The sequence below is a fragment of the Rhinopithecus bieti genome, unplaced genomic scaffold, assembly GCF_001698545.2.
Source record: "Rhinopithecus bieti isolate Rb0 unplaced genomic scaffold, ASM169854v2 scaffold_33302, whole genome shotgun sequence".
Lineage (NCBI taxonomy): Eukaryota > Metazoa > Chordata > Mammalia > Primates > Cercopithecidae > Rhinopithecus > Rhinopithecus bieti.
This window is the reverse complement of record NW_016814366.1, coordinates 429703-449397: the sequence shown is the minus strand read 5'-3', so window position 1 is coordinate 449397 and position 19695 is coordinate 429703. Positions and strand designations below refer to the sequence as shown.

Here is a 19695-nt window from a genome sequence, read left to right as displayed (position 1 = left end):
CCATGTCATAGGTATATATATTAAGCAATATTGATAGCAACAGTTTTCTAATTTGGGGGTTTTAAAAATATTGATCTTCAAGGTATTAAACATTTTTAAAAAATAAACTTTCACATATAAGGTCTAACAGAATGATATAAGAAATTTTATTAAGACTTTTGAATTGTTAGAAAGTTTAGATAAATAATAGAGAAATTGTGTTAATGGTTGATGGATACATATCCTTTACAGATCTTTATTTCTTAAATCTGCTAACTGAGCAAAATTTGAATCTTTTGTTTTCATAATATCCATAATATTCTTTTTTTTTTAAAAAAAAAAGGTATCCAAATGCTATTGACCCCAAATTTACACATACAGCTCAGATAAACTTTCTAGGCTCTCTGTTTGCCTATCTAACAGTTGACATATCCAGCTGGATGTCTCAAACATATCTGAAAATTCACATGTTCTGGATCAAGCACTAGAATTTAAGCTTCCCAAGTGCACAGATATTTGTCTCTTGTTCATTGTTATATTTTAATTGAACAAAACACGGCCTGGTATATAGCAGTCCAAAACTTTATGTTTTTGTTTGATGTGTTTGTTTAAATGCTTTGTTAAACTTTTGTTTGGTGATCTCATGATATTCCTTCCCAAATCTTGTATTCTTTCACTGTTTCACTTATTAAGAATGACATCATCCATCATCAATTTGAATGAGCAATAAGCTTAGAAGTCATTCTTAAGAGCCCTCTTTTTGGTGTTTTCATACTCCATTACAATCCAATACAAAAATTCTGTTAGTTTTATTTTCCTAACGAGTTCTTAAATCTGTCTTTTATCTTTGTATGCCACCCCTCTTCCTATTAGGGTGACTTTCCCTCTCCTCTAGATTAGGTCAGATCTCTTTCATATGTGTGAAACATACTAAATGTTTCTCTCCGTCAGTTATTATCATTTTACAGTTGTATATGTATTTGAGTGATTGTCTCCACCCCACCCTTTCCCATGTTTTACTGAAAGCTACATGAGGGCAGGGATAACTTTTTGTTCATTATTATATTCCCAGAGCCTGACATATAATAACATATATTTACAATATTTTTTGAGTGTTGAATGAATGAATGAAATTTGTATCAGTATTCCTAAATAATATCCAAGTCTAAATATATTTTAGCTTGAACTTATTTTATTACATAGAACTAGTCAATAGAAGCCATATATAAATTATTTTATGTTTCAATTTATTGTCTATACAATATAGAGCTCTATGAATATTCATTTTATACAAACATTTTAGCTATTATAGGTATATAATTTTAGTTCCAATATGAATGCTTTGTGGGTTCAATATGAATGAATATACTGCTATGTGCTTTTGGACTTTTTTTGGTGCGGTATTTCTTTGTATGTTTGTGGAGAAAATCCACAATTCTGAAGGATAAAATTATAGGAAATATCCCAATGTATATATAGTAATCAGAATAAAAAATTTAGTATACCAATTTATTCTCTATGACTATGTTGCTACATAAATCACTAAAATTAGTATTGTATTATAAAGTACTTTTCATGCTATGGCCAGTAAATTTTTTTTAAAATTTACTGTTATTTTAGATTTATTATGTGTTGGATTTTTAAAAAAATTCTCAGGAGTTATATGTTTTAAGTCTATATTGATCATTTTGTTTAAGGACAGTGATACATACATATATCTCTCTGAGTACTGTTTAGTTGTTTACTTAAAAAAATTGTTTTTGACAGGGTTGGACCAAGTTTTATGAATTTTCTTTATCAGATCTTCGGGCTGGGTACAACATTATTGACAGACTTTTGATGGTAAGTTCTAACAAAATTTTAATCTCATATTAATAAAATATTTTATCTGAGGTCTTATTAACTATGTGTTTTCTTCCAAAGTGGCTTACCTTCCTATCACAAAATTTGCTTTTGCTTTTTATTTTATTTTTTATTTGACTGCTATACCTGTATTATCTCAGAGTTCTTATATGAATCTGTTCTTACATGGATTCTTCTTTCTGGAAGCAGAAAGCTAGAAAGACTTTGTTTTCACTTTGCGGCCTTCAAAAGTTTCAGGCATTAACTGAATTTTTCAGATGTCTTTCAAGGGAACTGTTAAAATTCAGGAGTATAGCAGATTAAGATTAGTACCAAGGATTTGTGGAGTCATAATTGAATTACTAAGTAGGATTCAGGAAACAAGGTACAAATAATACATTGAAACAGCAGCAAATAAAGCCATGTAATCTGATCCCCTAAGTCCATCTAGCTATCAGCCTCCTTGAAAACAGGAACAGTTTAATCTTTAAAGTTTATTGTGCAGGACCAAGGAAGGGGGACACTAGAGTTTAGACCAATGATGGATTAGAGAATAGAATATGATGATAGTAATCTCAAACTTAAAAATGTCACAAACAGATCTTTCAATTCCTGTCTCCTCCCCACCCCAACCCTGCAACCCTGCCGAATACTTTTTCCTGATTCTGCCCCCGTTTCAGTAGATGGCCCACCATTCATGTATTAATAGTTGTTCAAGGCTAAAGCCTGTGAGTCACCCTGGATTCTTTTTTTTTTTTTCTCATCCTCAGACATCCAGTGCTTTGGCAATTTCTATCCTTTGCAAATCACATCATGATTCTATTCACTTATTTTCCAAAGTGTTGGCAGTCCAAGCAATAATTTCTTACCTGGTCTTCCACTTTAGCACCCTTGCAAACATTCTTCATACCATAAAAACTTTAGTTTTTAGAAATGCAAACCAAAGCATATAATTTTCCTGTTTAAAACTTATATCCATATTTGGCATCTTTATGTTCCTCAGACAAGCCAGACTTGTTCTTACTTGAAGGTTTTAATGGGTGTTCTTCCTTCTGTCTGAAATGCTTTCCTCCCAAATTTTCATATGGCCTTCTTCTTCCTATTGTTCACTTCTCAGCTTAGAGGTGTCCTCTTGAGAAGAGAATTGCTTCTGGAGATTGATTTCTTACTGCTGAATCTGAAGTAATCTAATCATTCTCTATCCCTTTGTCTTGTCATATTGTCTTAATACATTAGTACTACTTGAATATCTTCTTGTTTATTCATTTTTTTCTTATTTTGTTTGTCTCTTCCCACTAGAGCATAATCTGTTTTAAAGTAAGATCTTTGTCTTGTTTACTGTGTATATCCTTGAGGTTTATAACAGTGCCTAGCCTATCATAGGTACTCAATTATTATTTGAGTTAATAGCATCAGAAATTTTTTCTATAACTTGTCCTTGGCAAAAGGATAAAGATGGACAGCTAGGATGTGACCAAGTCCCATTTTAATTTATATATTTTTGAAGTTTAAAAAAATCTATTTAATGAACTATATGGACAAAAAGTACTTACAAGATTATGGCTCAATGAAATTTCCACAGACTGAATTCACCTACGTGGCCAGCACCTTAATCAAGAAACAGAACATTGTAAGTGCCACTGAATCTACTCATGTAATGTTGCCTTTCAGCCTCTACCATCTCCCAACTTTACCTTCCCCTGTTCCTGAGGTAGACACCAGACACTTAACTATATAGATTAGTTATGCCTGTTTTTGTAAAACTAGAAACATACAGCATGTACGCTCTAGTGTTTGGGTTCCTGTAGTTAACATTATATTTGATAGATTCAGCTATATGTTTGCATTTAGTTGTAGTCCATTTATTCTCAATGCTACACAGTATGCCTTTGTGTAATTATATGTATATCTGTTGATGGACATGTTGGTAGTTTTGAGTTTGGGATGATTATGGGTAATGCTGCTATACCTTTAGGTGAATATATAGATGTATTTCTGTTGAGTATATATGTAGGAATAGAATTGCTAGGCCATAGGGTATGCATTTGTTCACCATTACTAGTTGATGCCAAATAGTATTGAAAGAGAATTTAATTCTACATCAGAAAAGTACACATAAATGTAGAATTCAATAAATTTCCCATAAATTGAACCTATGTAACTTATACCCCCCCCAAAAAAAAATGAAAACAGCATTATTAGTATTTTAGAAGTGCCTTTTTTCTACTCCTTTCTACATACGACCCAACATTCCCCTCCTCATACATGGGTAACTACTTTCCTGACCCCGTGAACTGTTGTTTTAACATTTGACGCTGATTTTTTTTTTTTTTTTTTTTTTTTTTTGGAGAATATAAACTAATACTTTTTTCAGCTTGCCTAAAAGCTTGGTAATTTTCCAAAATGCTTTTGAATATTTATTTGACTTTATAATACCACTATGAGGCTATTAGTGTTAGTGCCCTTTCACAAAAGAGAAAAAACAGAACTTGAATGATTTATCATTGTGTTTCAAGTTTGTGATAGAGTTAATTAATAGCATTCTAAGACATATATAGATAGATATCTTACACCATTATATTTTAAATAAAAGACAGATCCTTTAAAATGATATTGAATCTCAGAGTAAAAATCTGTTAAATCTTATGATTACAGAATTTTCTGATATGAAGGAACTTCCACATGTATAGAATTCAATGCTAAAAAAGAGAAAAAATTCTAAATCTTGGGAACAATTGGTATTGAGAGTAATAGCCATGCAACCTAGAGCAAGTTTCCTAATCTTTAAGCTTGAGTTTCCTGATCTTTAAATTAGGAATAATAGTAGACACTACCTCAGTTTATTTGAATATCCAGAAGTTTAAATTACAAAAGCCACATGAAGCATTTAACATTTAGTACATTTAATATATGGAGTTAAGCTATCAGTAATGGTTGACTGTAATTATTGCTATTGTTGTAATTTGAGTTCTATTAATTTTATTTTACCCTGAACAACATAAAATTTGTTTTGAGAAAATAGGTAGAAGAAAATAATATTTTCTTATAAAAATTCTATAAAATATTTCACATAATGATTGCCGTTTCTATTTTATAAGTTGAAAGATACACTAATATGTCTGTATTCCTTACTGACTGATCAATGACTGGCTAACTTATCAGTGACTGACTAAATGATAAAGTTATCATTTAGTGAGTATCAGGACAACTAGAAATTCGAGTCCTGGTGAAGTCCTTTGTTTAGTCACTGTTGAGAATAAGATATAGGCAGATAACAACTTTATTCTTCCACTATGGAGGTCCTCTTATCCTGCAGGAGGCGACCTAAATCACTTATGTTCCAAGGCATGTAGATAATCAATTTTTGTCATATCTCTAAATTTTATAGTAATGAAACAGAACTGTGCTAGTAATGCTAACAATGAAGTTTATTAGCTAGTTTAAATATAGTTCTGTGTCTCCTGCATTTACTGTAGATCTGAGATTTAATTCTTACATTTTAACATTACCACAAAATTGTGATGACAAGGATATTTCTGTTGCAAAATGAAATAATATCTTATACAAGAAGTTCCTGACCAACATGGTGAAACCCTGTCTCTACTAAAAATACAAAAATTAGCCAGGCATGGTGGCACGCGCCTGTAATCCCAGCTACTCAGGAGGCTGAGGCAGGAGAATCGCTTGAACCCAGGAGGCGGAGGAAGCAGTGAGCTGAGATTGCCTCATTGCGCTCCAGCCTGGGTGACAGAGCGAGACACCATCTCAAAAAAACCAAAACCAAAAAGAAAAAATTCTATTGTGTTTTTTTAATATTACATTTCTCTTCTATTAAAATAGAAAGTAGATAGTTGACTATGTAAAATCATGACATTTAGAAGAGTGTAATGTGTGAAGGTGTTTTGTAGAGTTTCCCTGTTAATCAGATTATTTTATAAACTGACAGTTTCATCAAATGTGTAAAATTATGTTTTGGATAGGTCCACTTCAGGAATTTCCAATTTAAGTAACCAGGATTGTGTGGCAGATAATTCAGATAATCTGACTGGATTCAGAGTACCTCATTTCTATTTCAGATCTTTGTATAACTTTCTCATTTTGGTGCCTTAGCCTTCCTATTCCTTAGGAAGGTTTCTCCATATGTATAATTGTATAACATTAATACTTCTTTCTTTGCTATGAGGATTAAGTGAATTTATACATGTAAAATATTTGGAAGATTTCACTTGATTAAAAAATCTCAAATATTATTTACTACTATTAATATTAATGGTCATTTGAATAAATGATTTAATTGTATTAAATGTATTTTGCTGTATGTTATAAATATAACTCAAGCCAGGAATTTAATGTTTTAAAAATAAAATTAATAAAAGTGTTTTTTTAAAATTATAGGTGCCAAAGATATACAATGGGAATTTGTACATGGTTTACTTGAAAATGCTATTTATGGAGGACGTATAGATAACTATTTTGACCTTAGAGTTCTTCAGTCATACCTGAAGCAGTTTTTTAATTCTTCAGTTATTGATGTATTCAACCAAAGGAACAAGAAAAGCATTTTTCCATATTCTGTATCTCTACCACAATCCTGCAGCATTTTGGTAGGTAAAATGAATGATTTTCAATCTATTTCCAGGTAGATACACGAATCATTTCTTACATTGTTAAATATATGTTACTTATCATATATGATACATGATACATGAATGATACATGAATCATTTCTTACATTGTTAAATATATGCACAAGTAATTATTCAGTTTGGATTATTTGTTATGACAATATATGGCTTGATTCTCTCAACTTTAGTAAGGCATCCTAAAAACTTTTGAGTACTTACTGAAAGTTGGGTGGTTGATCATAATAATAGGCTGGTCTGTAGTCAGATCTTGAAGGGAGTGGCCAAAGAAAATTCAAAGAAGGTAGGACTGCTGTGAAAAACTGCAGTGGGAGAATATGCACTTCATAGTAGTCATGAGTGTACTCTCATATATTGAAAAATAGGAAAGAAGACAAATACTATTTGTGTCTTCAGTTTCTGGCTTGTACACTTAAAGCTTGTCTAAATATATGAAAGAAATTTACTTTGTTTTTCACAGCAACGTTTTGTGTATCTATTTCAGCCAACTGTAGCTTTTTGCTTTGAACCATCACATGAAAGCCTCCTAGAATGCACTCATCTTTTCCAGAAAATAGTAATAAGTATAGCTGAAAGATTTCAATTCTAATTTATTTTGCCACAAACCTATATGTGTATCTGTGTGCAAATAATGATTTATTAGAGTACTATAATTATACATTTCTTCTTGAATTACAAAGGCACGTATCTATTCAATTATGTAGTTCTCTCAGTTTTGTGCTGTTTTCTTTCATCCAAATATTTTTCAAGAAAAATCCTTCATTTGGCACATAATTGTCAAAAAACAAAAGTTAAAAAAGCTATTAAATATATTACTCTTATTGACTATCTTATAACCTTAAGGATCCTGTTTTATTTCTAGTATCTTTAATTTACTCATTCATTCAATAAAATGCATTAAACATCTGCTTAGTGATAGTTCTGCTCTAGGCATTGTGGATATAGTAATGCATCTGTGGAGTTTACCTTCTAGCAGAACCTTAGAGTGAATGAGTAAATACAGTATATAGCTTAATTATTATACATTTATTTCAGATAGTGTACCCCAACAAGTCTTCCAACTCTATTGTTAGAAGCTTACATTGAAAAATACAATTCATACAGAAATATATACATTATAAATGCACAATTCCATGAATTTTTATACATAGACCACATGAGTGTAGCCAGTTCTGGGGTCAAGAAACAGAATATTATTAGCTTCCCAGAAGTTCTCCTTATGTTCCCTTCTAGTTACTGCCTCTCCCACAAAGGGTACATTATCCTTACTCTAACAGCCTAGTTTTCCTGTTTTTGTGCTGTTTATATAAATTTTGTCACATGGTATATATATTTTTTTATGTACAAATAAGGATAAATCAGTCTGAATATGTAACTGCCAGTTATTAGTCAGCATATCACTGTATAGTTCTAGATAGACAGAAGACTCTAGCCAGTCTCGACAAGAAGATTTCATAACTATTTTGAAATGAGCAAAGTGTATACCTCTACAAAGAGTAAATATTTTTAAATTTATAGGATGACTTATGAGAATCACTGTTTAGCTTTCTAATTGAGTTAGACGAAAGACACTGAATGTTTCCCAGGATAACACATGCACACATATATGCAAACATACACTCATGTACATGTACATATACATTTATACATTGTGATTGAATACCTCGAGGAAGTTTACAAATGCTAAGCTAAAGGATTGGAAGAATTTCAAAGAACAGCATGACTTTCCAAAATGTGACATATTTACAGGTCCTGGACTTCCTGGAGTCCAACTGTCTCCTTGGAAATACTTCAGGGTCAGCTGCCAAGGATAAGAAAGGATGAGGGGAAGTCAGAGGCCAAGTCTCCCCATGCCTACTTCAGCAAACACAGTTTTTAGATACACGTGCAGTACTTGCCTTAAAATAACTTCTCTTCATGAAAACAAAACGGTTTCCATGTTTAGGCCAAACTGAATAAGTCTTTTTGTCTGCACTTAGTTTTGATTTAAAGTCATGAGTGAATAACTGTTGAGATGAGTGCTCAACAAGCCAAGCTTATTCAATGCGTAGGGTAGTTCTTAGGTTGAAATGATAGTATTATCAATACATTTTATCATACCTCACCAGCAAACTGAAGACTAACTGCAATTGCTCTATTATAAAGTAATTTACAAAGCAGTGCTTGCATACTAGTGTGTGTCTACACATTTACAAGTTTTCTCTAAGTTAAAAAGAAACAAAAGTAGATTGCTTGAATATTTGTCTTAATTTAACATGAGCAGAACTGCACTCTGCAGATTGGTCTTTGGTAAGTTACAGGAAAAAATTTATAGAGCTTTCCTAAAAACATCTAACATAGTAGCTTCCATATCATAGGCATAGTCACTCAAATATGTGTAAAATAAATCAGGGTCCCTTTGTATGTGGGAGTTAGGATAAGAAAATATAATATCAAATAGTTGAAGTGTGAAGAATTATTAATGATAATACTTCCCATAGATAACTGAGTTAATATGCAAAGTGAGATTTATCTAGAAAATAAAAATACATATAATATTTTAACATTTCAAAGTATTCTTTCTTATTTCAGTGATTGCAAGTTCAATTTTATTTTTAAAAAGTAACTGTTTTTCACTTTTTTATATTTAGGACTATCGTGCTGTCATTGAGAAACTTCCAGAGGACGACAAACATAGTTTCTTTGGTCTGCCTGCCAATATTGCTCACTCATCTCAGCGCATGATCAGTTCTCAGGTAACCTAAAAAGAAGATCTACCTTCAAGAAAAGTTGCTAGTGAGCCTGAAGGAGACAAAATTAAATTTGATTTAGTACCGTAGACCCCACAAGCTTTATTTAAACATTTTATTTTATTTTCACAACACATTCCAGTTTTACTTTAAATATACTTTTAAAAATATTTAATTTTCTGATTTTTTTTTCTTTTTAAACTTTTATTTTAGATCCAGGGGGAAATGTGCAGATTTGTTACATGGATAGATTGTGTGTCATAAGGATTTGGTATACAGATTATTTCATCACGTAGGTAATAAGCATAGTGCCCAACAGGTAATTTTTCGATCCTCCCTCTTCTCTCACTCTCCAGCCTCAAGTAGACCCTTGTATCTGTTGTTCCCTTCTTTGTATCCATGTATACTCAGTGTTTAGATCTCTCTTATAAGTGAGAACATGTGGTATTTGGTTATCTGTTCCTGCATTAGTTTGCTTATGAAAATGATCTCCAGCTCCATCCATCCTTGCTGTGAAGGACATGGTCTTGCTCCAGCTCCTTCACTTCCTTGCTGCAAAGGACATGGTCTTGTTCTTTTCTTATGTTGCATAGTATTCCATGTTGTCTATGTATCCCGTTTTCTTTATTCAGTCTACCGTTGATGGCCATTTAGGTTGACTCCATATCTTTGCTATTCTGAGTAGTGCTGCAGTGAACATTCACGTGCATATGTCTTTATGGTAGAACCATTTATATTCCTTTGAGTATATACCCAATAATGGGATTGCTGGGTCAAATGGTAGTTCTGTTTTAAGTTCTTTGAGAAATCGGCAAACTATTTTCCACAGTGGTTGAACTAATTTGCATTCCCACCAGTGGTGTATAAGCATTCCCTTTTCTCTGCAACCTTGACAGCACCTGTTATTTTTTGACTTTTTAATAATAGCCAATCTGATGGGTATGAGGTGGTATCTCATTGTGGTTTTGATTTGCATTTCTCTAATGATCATGATGTCATAACATTTTTTCATATGTTTGTTGACCACATGTATTTCTTCTTTTGAGAAGCGTCTCTTCATGTTTTTTCTTTGCCCACTTTTTAATGGGCTTGTTTTTTGTTTGTTGATTTCTTTAGGTTCCTTATAGATTCTGGACATTGGATCTTTGTTGAGTACATAGTTTGCAAACATTTTCTCCTATTCTGTAGGTTGTCTGTTTACTCTGTTGATAGTCTCTTTTGCTCTGCAGAAGCTCTTTAGTTAGGTCTCATTTGACAATTTTTGTTTGGGTTGCAATTGCTGTTGGCATCTTTGTCATGAAATTTTTGCCAGGGCCAATGTTCAGAATTGTATTTCCCAGGTTGTCTCCCAGGGTTTTTATAGTTTTGGCTTTTACATTTAAGTCTTTAATCCATCTTGAGTTGATTTTTGTATATGGTGAAATGAATGGCTCCAGTTTCCATCTTCTGCACATGGCTAGGCGGTTAACCCAGCACCATTTATTGAATAGGAAGTTCTTTCCCCACTGCTTGTTTTGTTGACTTGTCAAAGATGGTCAGATTGTTGTAGGTGTGTAGCTTTATTTCTGGGCTCCCTATTCTGTTCTGTCCGTCTATGTGTCTGTTTCTTGGTTCTCTTTGTGGAGATCTTTCACCTGTGTACTACTGTTAATACTTCTGATTTGTATTATGAAATTCTCATAGTGAATTTTTCCATTCCAGAAGTTCAGTTTGGTTCTTCCTTAAAATGCCTGTTTCATTTTTCAGCTCTTGGATTGATTTACGGGATACTTTGGATTCCTTGGATTGGATTTCAACTTTCTCCTGAATTTTGTTGAGCTTTTTTGCCACATTATGCATTCTTTGTCATTTCAGACATTTCAATCTGTTTAGGGGCCATTGCTGGTGGGCGGGGGATGGGCGTATAGTGGGCTTCTTTGAAGGTAAGGGGACACTGGCTTTTTGAATTGCCAGAGTTTTTTCTGATTCTCATCTGGTGGGGCTGGTGTTGCGTTAACTCTGATGCAAGTTGGGTGCACCCAGCTGGGATTGGTTTTGGATGCTTTCAAAGGGCCAAGGCTCTGTACAATGTCTTTATCTGTGGGTGAATTCTTGCACCTGATTTTCGGCATCTATTAGCAGAATAATGTTTAGTGTTGTAGTTTGGGCTGCAATCCAATAGACGGCGCTTAGGAGTAGTGGCTGGTAGATAGGCTCTTAGCCCTGTGGTTTTTTTGTATTTCCTTGATTTCGCAGGCGTGCTTCTTGGGGGCGGTGGAGAGGGGCGGGGGGGAGGGGCGGGGAATAAAACCATTCTCACCAGGGCTCCCTCCTTGGCTTTCAGTGAGCCTCCTGTGATCATTGGCGCCTTGCCTAAGTTTCTTTTGCTACGTGTTCGGGGTGGTGGGGCTCCCTCTGACAGGCTGCAGCCGGGAGATAGGCTGGCCATATGCTTTCTGGACCAGCCCTGTGGAGGGAGGTATGAACCACTTCTGTGCTGGCCCACAAACCTGCACGTCCCACCCCTCTCAGTGATCTGAGGGTGGGCGCTTCTCCCCAGCTCCAGTGCTGGCCGCAGATCTGGGCTTAGTACTCCTGAGCTGCATATGCATTCCGGGGACACTGGAGCAGCCCTTGGCTTGGGGTCAGTCTCTGGCTGCGCTTGGGGATCTGAAGTGCCCGTAGGTTACTTGGAAAATACTCAGATAGTGCAGAACACCGAGGCAGGGCTGTGGAGGCTGCATAGTACACACGATCCTGCGGGGTGGCTATGGAGGGGCTCGGGGGTGGGAGGGCCTGCAGAACAGATGTGCCCTAATCCTGTGGGGGAAGCCAGCCCTGCTGTCTCTTGGCCGGGCAGTCAGATGATGCTAGAGCCTCTCGGAGGGTGATGGGGACCCCTGGGGAAATGGGCACTTATGGCCTTACTCTACTGCAGTGCAGCTGTCCTGCACACAAAAGCTCCTGAGCTCCACACCAGCCGAAGCACTGTTTCTGCCTAGGCTCCAGGCAGATCCTCCAGCACCTCCCACATCTCTGGGGGATGTGGAGTCCCCGGTAGCTAGGATCCCATAGGTCCAAGGTGAGGGTGAGATGTCCCTCAGTCTCCTCACTCATCACTTCCTTGGGAGTTGCTTGGGGCCAGGAACAGCCCCGAGCATTATGTTAAGGCACACAGGGTTCCAGCTTCCTCCCTCTTCACCCTGGGCATCAGCCTCACTTCTCCATCTACTCTTGGTAGTGTTTTCTTTCCAAAGATCTGCCCAAATTTTGTTGGATTACTTGATAATTTGGTATCTCTCAGTGGGAATTATTCTTCCTGGCTGCATCTAGTCAGCCATCTTGTCCAGCTCTCTCTATTTTAATGTTTAAACTCAAGTTCTACCCAAATACATACGTTCATGTGTGTATAATACATATATTTGAATACTCAGATAAAATTTTACAATACTTAAGCAAATAAGGTTAATATAATTAAAGGTTATTAAAAGAATAAAAGGTTATTTCATAGACTCCAATAAAGTATTTGCTTTGGGAACCTTATCAATAGAAGTTCAAGAGCCTTCTCTTCAAAGTTCTGTTATTAACAGAACATGGCTTCTGCAACTGCTAGTCTCAGTATCATTCAGGTTCTGGGGAATCTGATTTAGCATAGTTTGGATCAATTATCTAATGAAGGTGATAGGGTAACATAGAGCAGATACAGCCTTACAGACTTTGAGATACAGGAGAAGAAATGCAGAATGTTCAGCATCTTCATCTTACAGGGAGGCCAAGCAGCTACCTATATACATAACTTATTTTGCTCCTGGGCCGTTAACAAGAGCCAACGGTGTGCGGGTCATCTTGGTACTTAGAAGCTGTAGCCTTAGTTTCCCACCAATCTTCTATTTCATGTTAGCTACAAAAGTCCGGTGCTTGTATACCAACACACAGCTCCCCAGGCTAAGTGGAGTCCCAAGGAACAGGGGTTTCATGACAAATTAGGCAGATAAAATGTTCCACGCTTATCTTAACTATGTAGTTTCTAAGGAAATAGTACCATGAGAAGATAGACTCCAATGTTATTTCCCCAGACTGTCCTGATTCAACCCGAACTTCATTTTACTTTTTCTCACTCAAATATACCAAAAAATTATCCCAAATTTATCATAATATGATCTAATTTCTACTAGTTTGTTTTGCCTTAGTATTCCAATTTTTATGAATACTTTTGGGATGAAACGAAGATAACATTCTTCCTAAGGTTTTTTGGTAACACATATTTTCTTATTTGTATTTAACTGTTAGTCTGTTTCACTACTTATTTACTTGAGTACTTATTTTTTTAATTACCATTTTTTACTTAAAAGAGTTTCATAGTGTCTCAATTATTGTAACATTTTATTTTTCAAATTATAAAGATGTATATGCAACTGAACTAATAAAATTTATATATTTAGAGATTTTTTTCATTCCAAGCCACGTTTAAAATGCCCTTATTTGAAAGTAAATATTCAGATACTACAAAGTTTGATTCGACACCAAGCCTGTCAATGTACTTGACAAGAAGTAGATTAGAAAACATTATTTATCATGCACACGTTCAGGGGTATATGAACATCAGGTATTTGATGATTTGGGCTTTTAAGGACAGGCTAATGCCAAAGTTGTATAGCCAATTTTGTACAAATATGGAGGCCGAAAATGAGTACATACATTCAAGGCAGTGACCACAAGTTGTGTCTATCTACTGCAAATTGATGATGATACTTATGTACAGATGCTGTGTGTCAGTAATTAGGAGTTTTTTTTCTTTTTGTAACCTGCTGCAGTATACACACCACATAGCGTTCTCAACCACATCAGCTAATACAGTCTTTTCCTCACCTTTTTCACTGTTATAATCACTCTAGGGATGTTACATTAACCAAAATGTGAAAGTCAAAAGCAAGAGACTTTGGGTTTTGTTTTTGATGGTGAGGAGGGGGAGAGATAAATTTGATATATTAATTTGAATTGCCCATGCAATAACATTTATTTGAATTGCCATAAAATATCTATTTGGAAATGTCTAGTAGGAACATAAATAAACGTAGGGAGGCTTCAGATGTAGATATGATAAAAAAAAGATTTGACAAAAAAGCAGTACATCTGTGAGAGAGGAAGCTGTGGGAATTAGAGATTGATTGCTAAGGAGGAAGAAGCAGAAAAGAAAGATGCCTGAAGGTAGAATCCTGGGGAATATCTATAATTAACACATATTTGGAGATGGGAAAATCTTTGAAAGAATTTTAGCAAGAGTGATCTGCGTTCAGAAAACAAGACAAGCAGAAGAACTTTAAAAGACAGTCTTCAGGTGATGGAAAGGGGTGATGCTGGTTGTTCAGGGAGTGGAAGAGGAAGGCTAAGTTATAAAGAATTGGGCATTACTCAGTATTTCAAAATCTTTTCTAGAATCATCTCTGTAGAATGTTGGAGGATAGAAATCTAATTGCAATAGTTTGGGAGGGAAAGTGGGTGAAAAAGTGATGCCAATGAATATAGGTGATTAATTTAGGAAGTTTGGCACTGACCAGATCTATGTCTCTACCAATAAAAGTTAAAGGCAAAATGTAGGTAATCTAATGTGAATACAAGATTCAGGCAGAAATTGTTACTATTGATGTTGGAAGAAACTGAAGTATGTTTTTTCTGTACTCTCTTATAGGATTCTGAGTTATTCAAGGGTAGAGCATGTATTTTCTTTTCTTTTGTTTTCTTTTTTTGTTGGGGGGTGGTGTGCCAGTACCTGTTTATGGATTGTACCCTTAGTATCCTTAGTACTTTCTATTAATGAATATTGCTTTTGTTTTAAAGATATATTTTCCATTTAAAGCAACTATAAATATCATTTGAGTTGATTCAAAAAAATGGTTAAATATTTTTGCTATTAGCATTTTTGGCTATAGGCATTTCAAGATTTCTGTATATCTTTTCTAGAATTACTCTTGCCACTGCTTTTGCTTATTTAAATTCTTCATTCAATACCCAGTCCAAAGCTTATCCTCTCATGAAGCATTTGTATTGATCCTCTGGTGTTTTTTACTTTTATTTATCTCAGCTATCCAACATTATTTGCCTCTAATATAATATTAGAATAGGTTTTGGAATGTAAAGGTGAATAAAAATAGTCCCTGTTTTGAAGGAATTCAGTTTAGTGGGGAGAGAAATGTGTAGAAAAAGTCCCACTGCCGCATAAGTGGTAAAATAGAAACATGTGTTCTACTAAGTATGTATCTTGTGAATTTGTATCTGAATAAATACATGTACTTTTCATTTCATTGCTGAAGAAAAGCTTTGCATGAATTAGATCATTTGTATTATGTTTGTACAAATTTCTGCAATCAAGACAGTTTGAGTAAATGAGAAACACTTTAAAATTAAGCTAAATTAAGTTCTTCTGAAGAAATCTTTAAAGCAGAAATTATACTTCTCTTATAAATTCAGATTTAGCAATGTTGGAAATTTTGCTTCTTTTAAATTAAAAAAGTAATTGTAGTTTATACAGCTTTTGTTTGGTTAAAACATACTTTTGTTTCAGAAAATGAAAACTAAACAATAAATTTTTAAATAACTAAAGCTCTAACCTATTATGATTAATATATATCTTTACCCAAATAGCACAATATCTTCTATGTGTTATGTATATTAACTTTTGTCTCCCCAGATAAATAAAACAGTTAAAATAGCACTTAGTAAATAATAGGTCCCTTTATGACAATGCTATTCTCTTCATCTCCTTCATGTCCCTCCTCCTCTTGTACCAAAACTGGCCAGTCACAGTACTTTTATCTCTCGAATTAAGCAGCATATGGCACCAGCAGACTCAGACACTGAGACAAAAATGATACTTCTTTCACTGGATTTCATACATTGGAATGTTAGTAGTCTTTACTTGCTGGTGATCATACTTGGAGTGAAAGAAGGAAGGCTGTTGTAGTCAATAATAAGCAAACCTCAATGATGTAGAGAGCTTGAAAGAGCATTGTTTCTGTTCTTTCAACAATAGAAGCCAGACAAACTGCAAATTTTTAACTTTCTTTGAACCTCTCAGAGATGAAATTGCAGGGCAAAAACTCGATGAAATCTAAGGAGATGCTGCAGTTGCCTAAAAAGAAGTGACACAACACAAACATTTGCTTACCTGGGCATATGCACCCAGGCACTGTTAAGAATTCAGCTAGAATAGTTAATAAATTGGTCAAGGCCAAGTGTAGGCTGCTAGTGTATGAGGGCAACTGATATAGGTGTTCTTACCCCCGTACAGGCTTTTTCTCCATGGTCTCTTACCTGATGAGAGTATTCAGGAGTTTTTTTGTGTCTGTGACAGAAACCTGAGGGAGAGATACACAGCTATTTTGTGGGGAGGGGTCCATAAAACTGCCCCTACCCTAAATAAAAGGAATCTGTAGACCCCCATTTTATATAAAAGGTATCTTCAGAGGAGTTTGAAACCTGTACTGCAAAAATCACCCTCAAATCCAGCCCAACTCCTCATTTAACACAAATCCCTAAAGGCCTATCAGAAAGAAAGTTACATGCATTTGTAAGCTTTAAAAGTTCCTTAGTCTTTACTGCTCTAGACAAAATTTCAGTTTCCAAGAAAACATTACAAAGTACATGAAAATGCAATAAAAGGTACCACTCCAAGAGACAGAACAATCCAGAGAACCAGAAAAAGATAAGACACAGATGTTGGAACTACCTAACAGAAAATTTAAAATAATTACAATTTTGATGTTAATAGTTCTGATGAGGCCAGGTGCAGTGACTCACACCTGTAATCCCAACACTTTGGGAGGCCAAGGCGGGCAGATCACGAGGTCAGGAGATCGAGACCATCCTGGCTAACATGGTGAAATCCCGCCTCTACTAAAAATACAAAAAATTAGCCGGGTGTGGTAGCATGTGCCTGTAGTTACAGCTACTCAGGAAGGTGAGGCAGGAGAATTGCTTGAACCCAGGAGGCAGAGGTTACAGTGAGCCAAGATCGTGCCAGTGCACTCCAGCCTGAGTCACAGAGCGAGACTCCCTCTCAAAAAAAAAAAAAAAAAGTTTGATGAAAAAGCATGATATGCAAGAATTAGATGTTTAATTTTAGCAGAGATATGGAAACTATAAGAATGAATAAAATGAAAGTGCTAGAAATAAAAAGCACAGTAACAGAGATGCAGACTGTCTTCAACAAGTTTATAGACTTGATATAGCCAAGGAAAGAATCAGTGAAATTGAAGATAGAGCAATAGAAGTTACCCAAACTGAAACATAAGGAGAAAAAAATGGAGAAAAAAAAAAATAGAACAAAGCATCCATGAATTGTGAGACAAAATCAAACAATCTAACCATTGTGTAATTAGTATTCACAAATCCACAAAGCTTAAAGGACGCCATGCTGGATAAATTTCCACCACCTCACCCTCTCTTAAACAACAAACACACATAGGCATAAAATACTAAAACTGAAAAAGACTGAAATACTGAAGCTAGCAGCAGGGTAGAGAAAGTGTTGTGGGAGAAACACACACCACATACAAAGAAACAAATACTAGAGCAGCCTTTTCCTCAGAAGCCATTCAAGTCAGAAGATAATGGAATCGTGGTAACTTTAAAGTGCTCAATGAAAAAACTAGAAACCACAAATTCTAACTCAGCAAAATATCTTTCAAAATGAAATTAAGTCTTTCTTGGCTGGGCATGGTGGCTCACGCCTCTAATCCCAGCACTTTGGGAGGGCAAGGTGGGCAGATCACTTGATGTCAGGAGTTTGAGACCATCCTGGCCAACATGGTGAAACCCCATCTCTACCAAAAATATAAAAAATTAGCTGGGTGTGGTGGCGTGTGCCTGCAATTGCAGCTACTCAGGAGTCTGTGGCAGGAGAATTGCTTGAACCCAGTAGGCAGAGGTTGCAGTGAGCCGAGATCACGCCACTACACTCCAGCCTGGGCAACAGAGCGAGACTCCAACTCAAAAAAAAAAAAATCTTTCTTAAATAAAACAGAATTTATTGCCAGCAAACTTACTCTATAAGATCGTTACAGGAAGTTCTTCAAACAGAAGAGCTATGTTTCCAGGCAGAATATAAATATAATTACATATTAACACACATTTGAATGTTTACAAGCCAAATAACTTTGTTTATAATTTAATACATAGCAACTATAAAAGTATTTCCATATTTTTGAATTCAAAGTCAAATTGTTATAAAATTGTGTGTGTAAAAAATGTAGAATTATTATAAGGTTTATTTGTTTTTTTTTTTTTGTTTTTTTGTTTTTGAGATGGAGTCTCGCTCTGTTGCCCAGGCTGGAGTGCAGTGGCACAATCTTGGCTCACGGCAAGCTCTGCCTGCCAAGTTCACACCATTCTCCTGCCTCAGCCTTCCGAATAGCTGAGACTACAGGTGCCTGCCACTTCACCAGGCTAACTTTTTGTATTTTTAGTAGAGACGGGGTTTCACCTTGTTAGCCAGGATGGTCTCAATCTCCTGATCTTGTGATCCGCCCGCCTTAGCCTCCTTATGTGTTTTTAAAAAGGAGGCTTCTGAAAACCTTGATGTGTCATTGAAATTCAGTTCTACTATACTGGCCTCCCAACAGGAAATCCTATATTATTCATGGGAGGGAGTGAATGCGTGGTTGTGGATATGGGTACACATGACTATTTTTTAATGGGATGTGTATTTGGTGGATTTTACCAAGAAGTTCTTTCTAAGGATATATTTTAATTCTAATGTATCTTATCTGTCAAAATCCAATAAACAGAAGAAAGTTAATAGAAAATTTTATCATCATCATCATTTAAAGACCATAGAAAATTAACTTTAATGTAGAAATTTCTTTTCTCTTTTAGTGGAAATTAGATTTTGAAAACATGTGTAACTCTAGGAGGTTTCTTTTATTCCGTAATATCATGGTTTTATTTAACTGTTTTATCTTTTTCTTTTAAATTCTTATTTTTCCTTTAGATGTTTGCTAATAATTTGTTAATAACGGTTCAGTGATGGCACATTCTCTAGGCTAAGAACACTTGCAGCATGTTGCCTAGAAAGAAATGGTGTAAAATTTGTTATTTTGAACAAAAGTCAGAAAATATGGGCCAACTTTACCTTTGAAAATATCCTAACTAATTTAATGATTTCAATGAAATCGAGATACAATAAAATCTTAATTTAAAATTTTTCCATCTCTGTTAATTCCTGAGGCAAACACAGTAATCTATTCTAGTCTCTTCACTAGGTAGCTATGTAGCTAGTAAAACATTGAGGATTCTACTGGTAAAGAAAAAAAGCAAGCAAGGATAGTGGGGTAAATTTGGTATTTCTGGCACAGGTAGGGTAGAACAGAATTTGGCTACAAGGAATATCTATTGTAAATCAATTATAAATTGTAAATTGGATAAATCAGTTTGTAAATTTAAATGTCAAATGTAAAATTTGATTTTCATTCTAACAATTCCATGTAATGAAGTTTTTTTTTCAATTACAAAACCATTTTAGTTAC

At 34.9% G+C, this 19695-nt stretch overlaps 1 protein-coding gene across 1 annotated transcript in view; it reads left to right on the top strand.

Annotated features, from left to right (window-relative positions):
• The window catches only part of DYNC2H1 (dynein cytoplasmic 2 heavy chain 1), a 384617-nt gene that overhangs the window by 220578 nt on the left and 144344 nt on the right, over positions 1–19695 (top strand). The window contains 3 exon segments of the mRNA XM_017850085.1: positions 1747–1816; positions 6211–6425; positions 9095–9199. Coding sequence (XP_017705574.1) covers positions 1747–1816; positions 6211–6425; positions 9095–9199 — 390 coding nt within the window.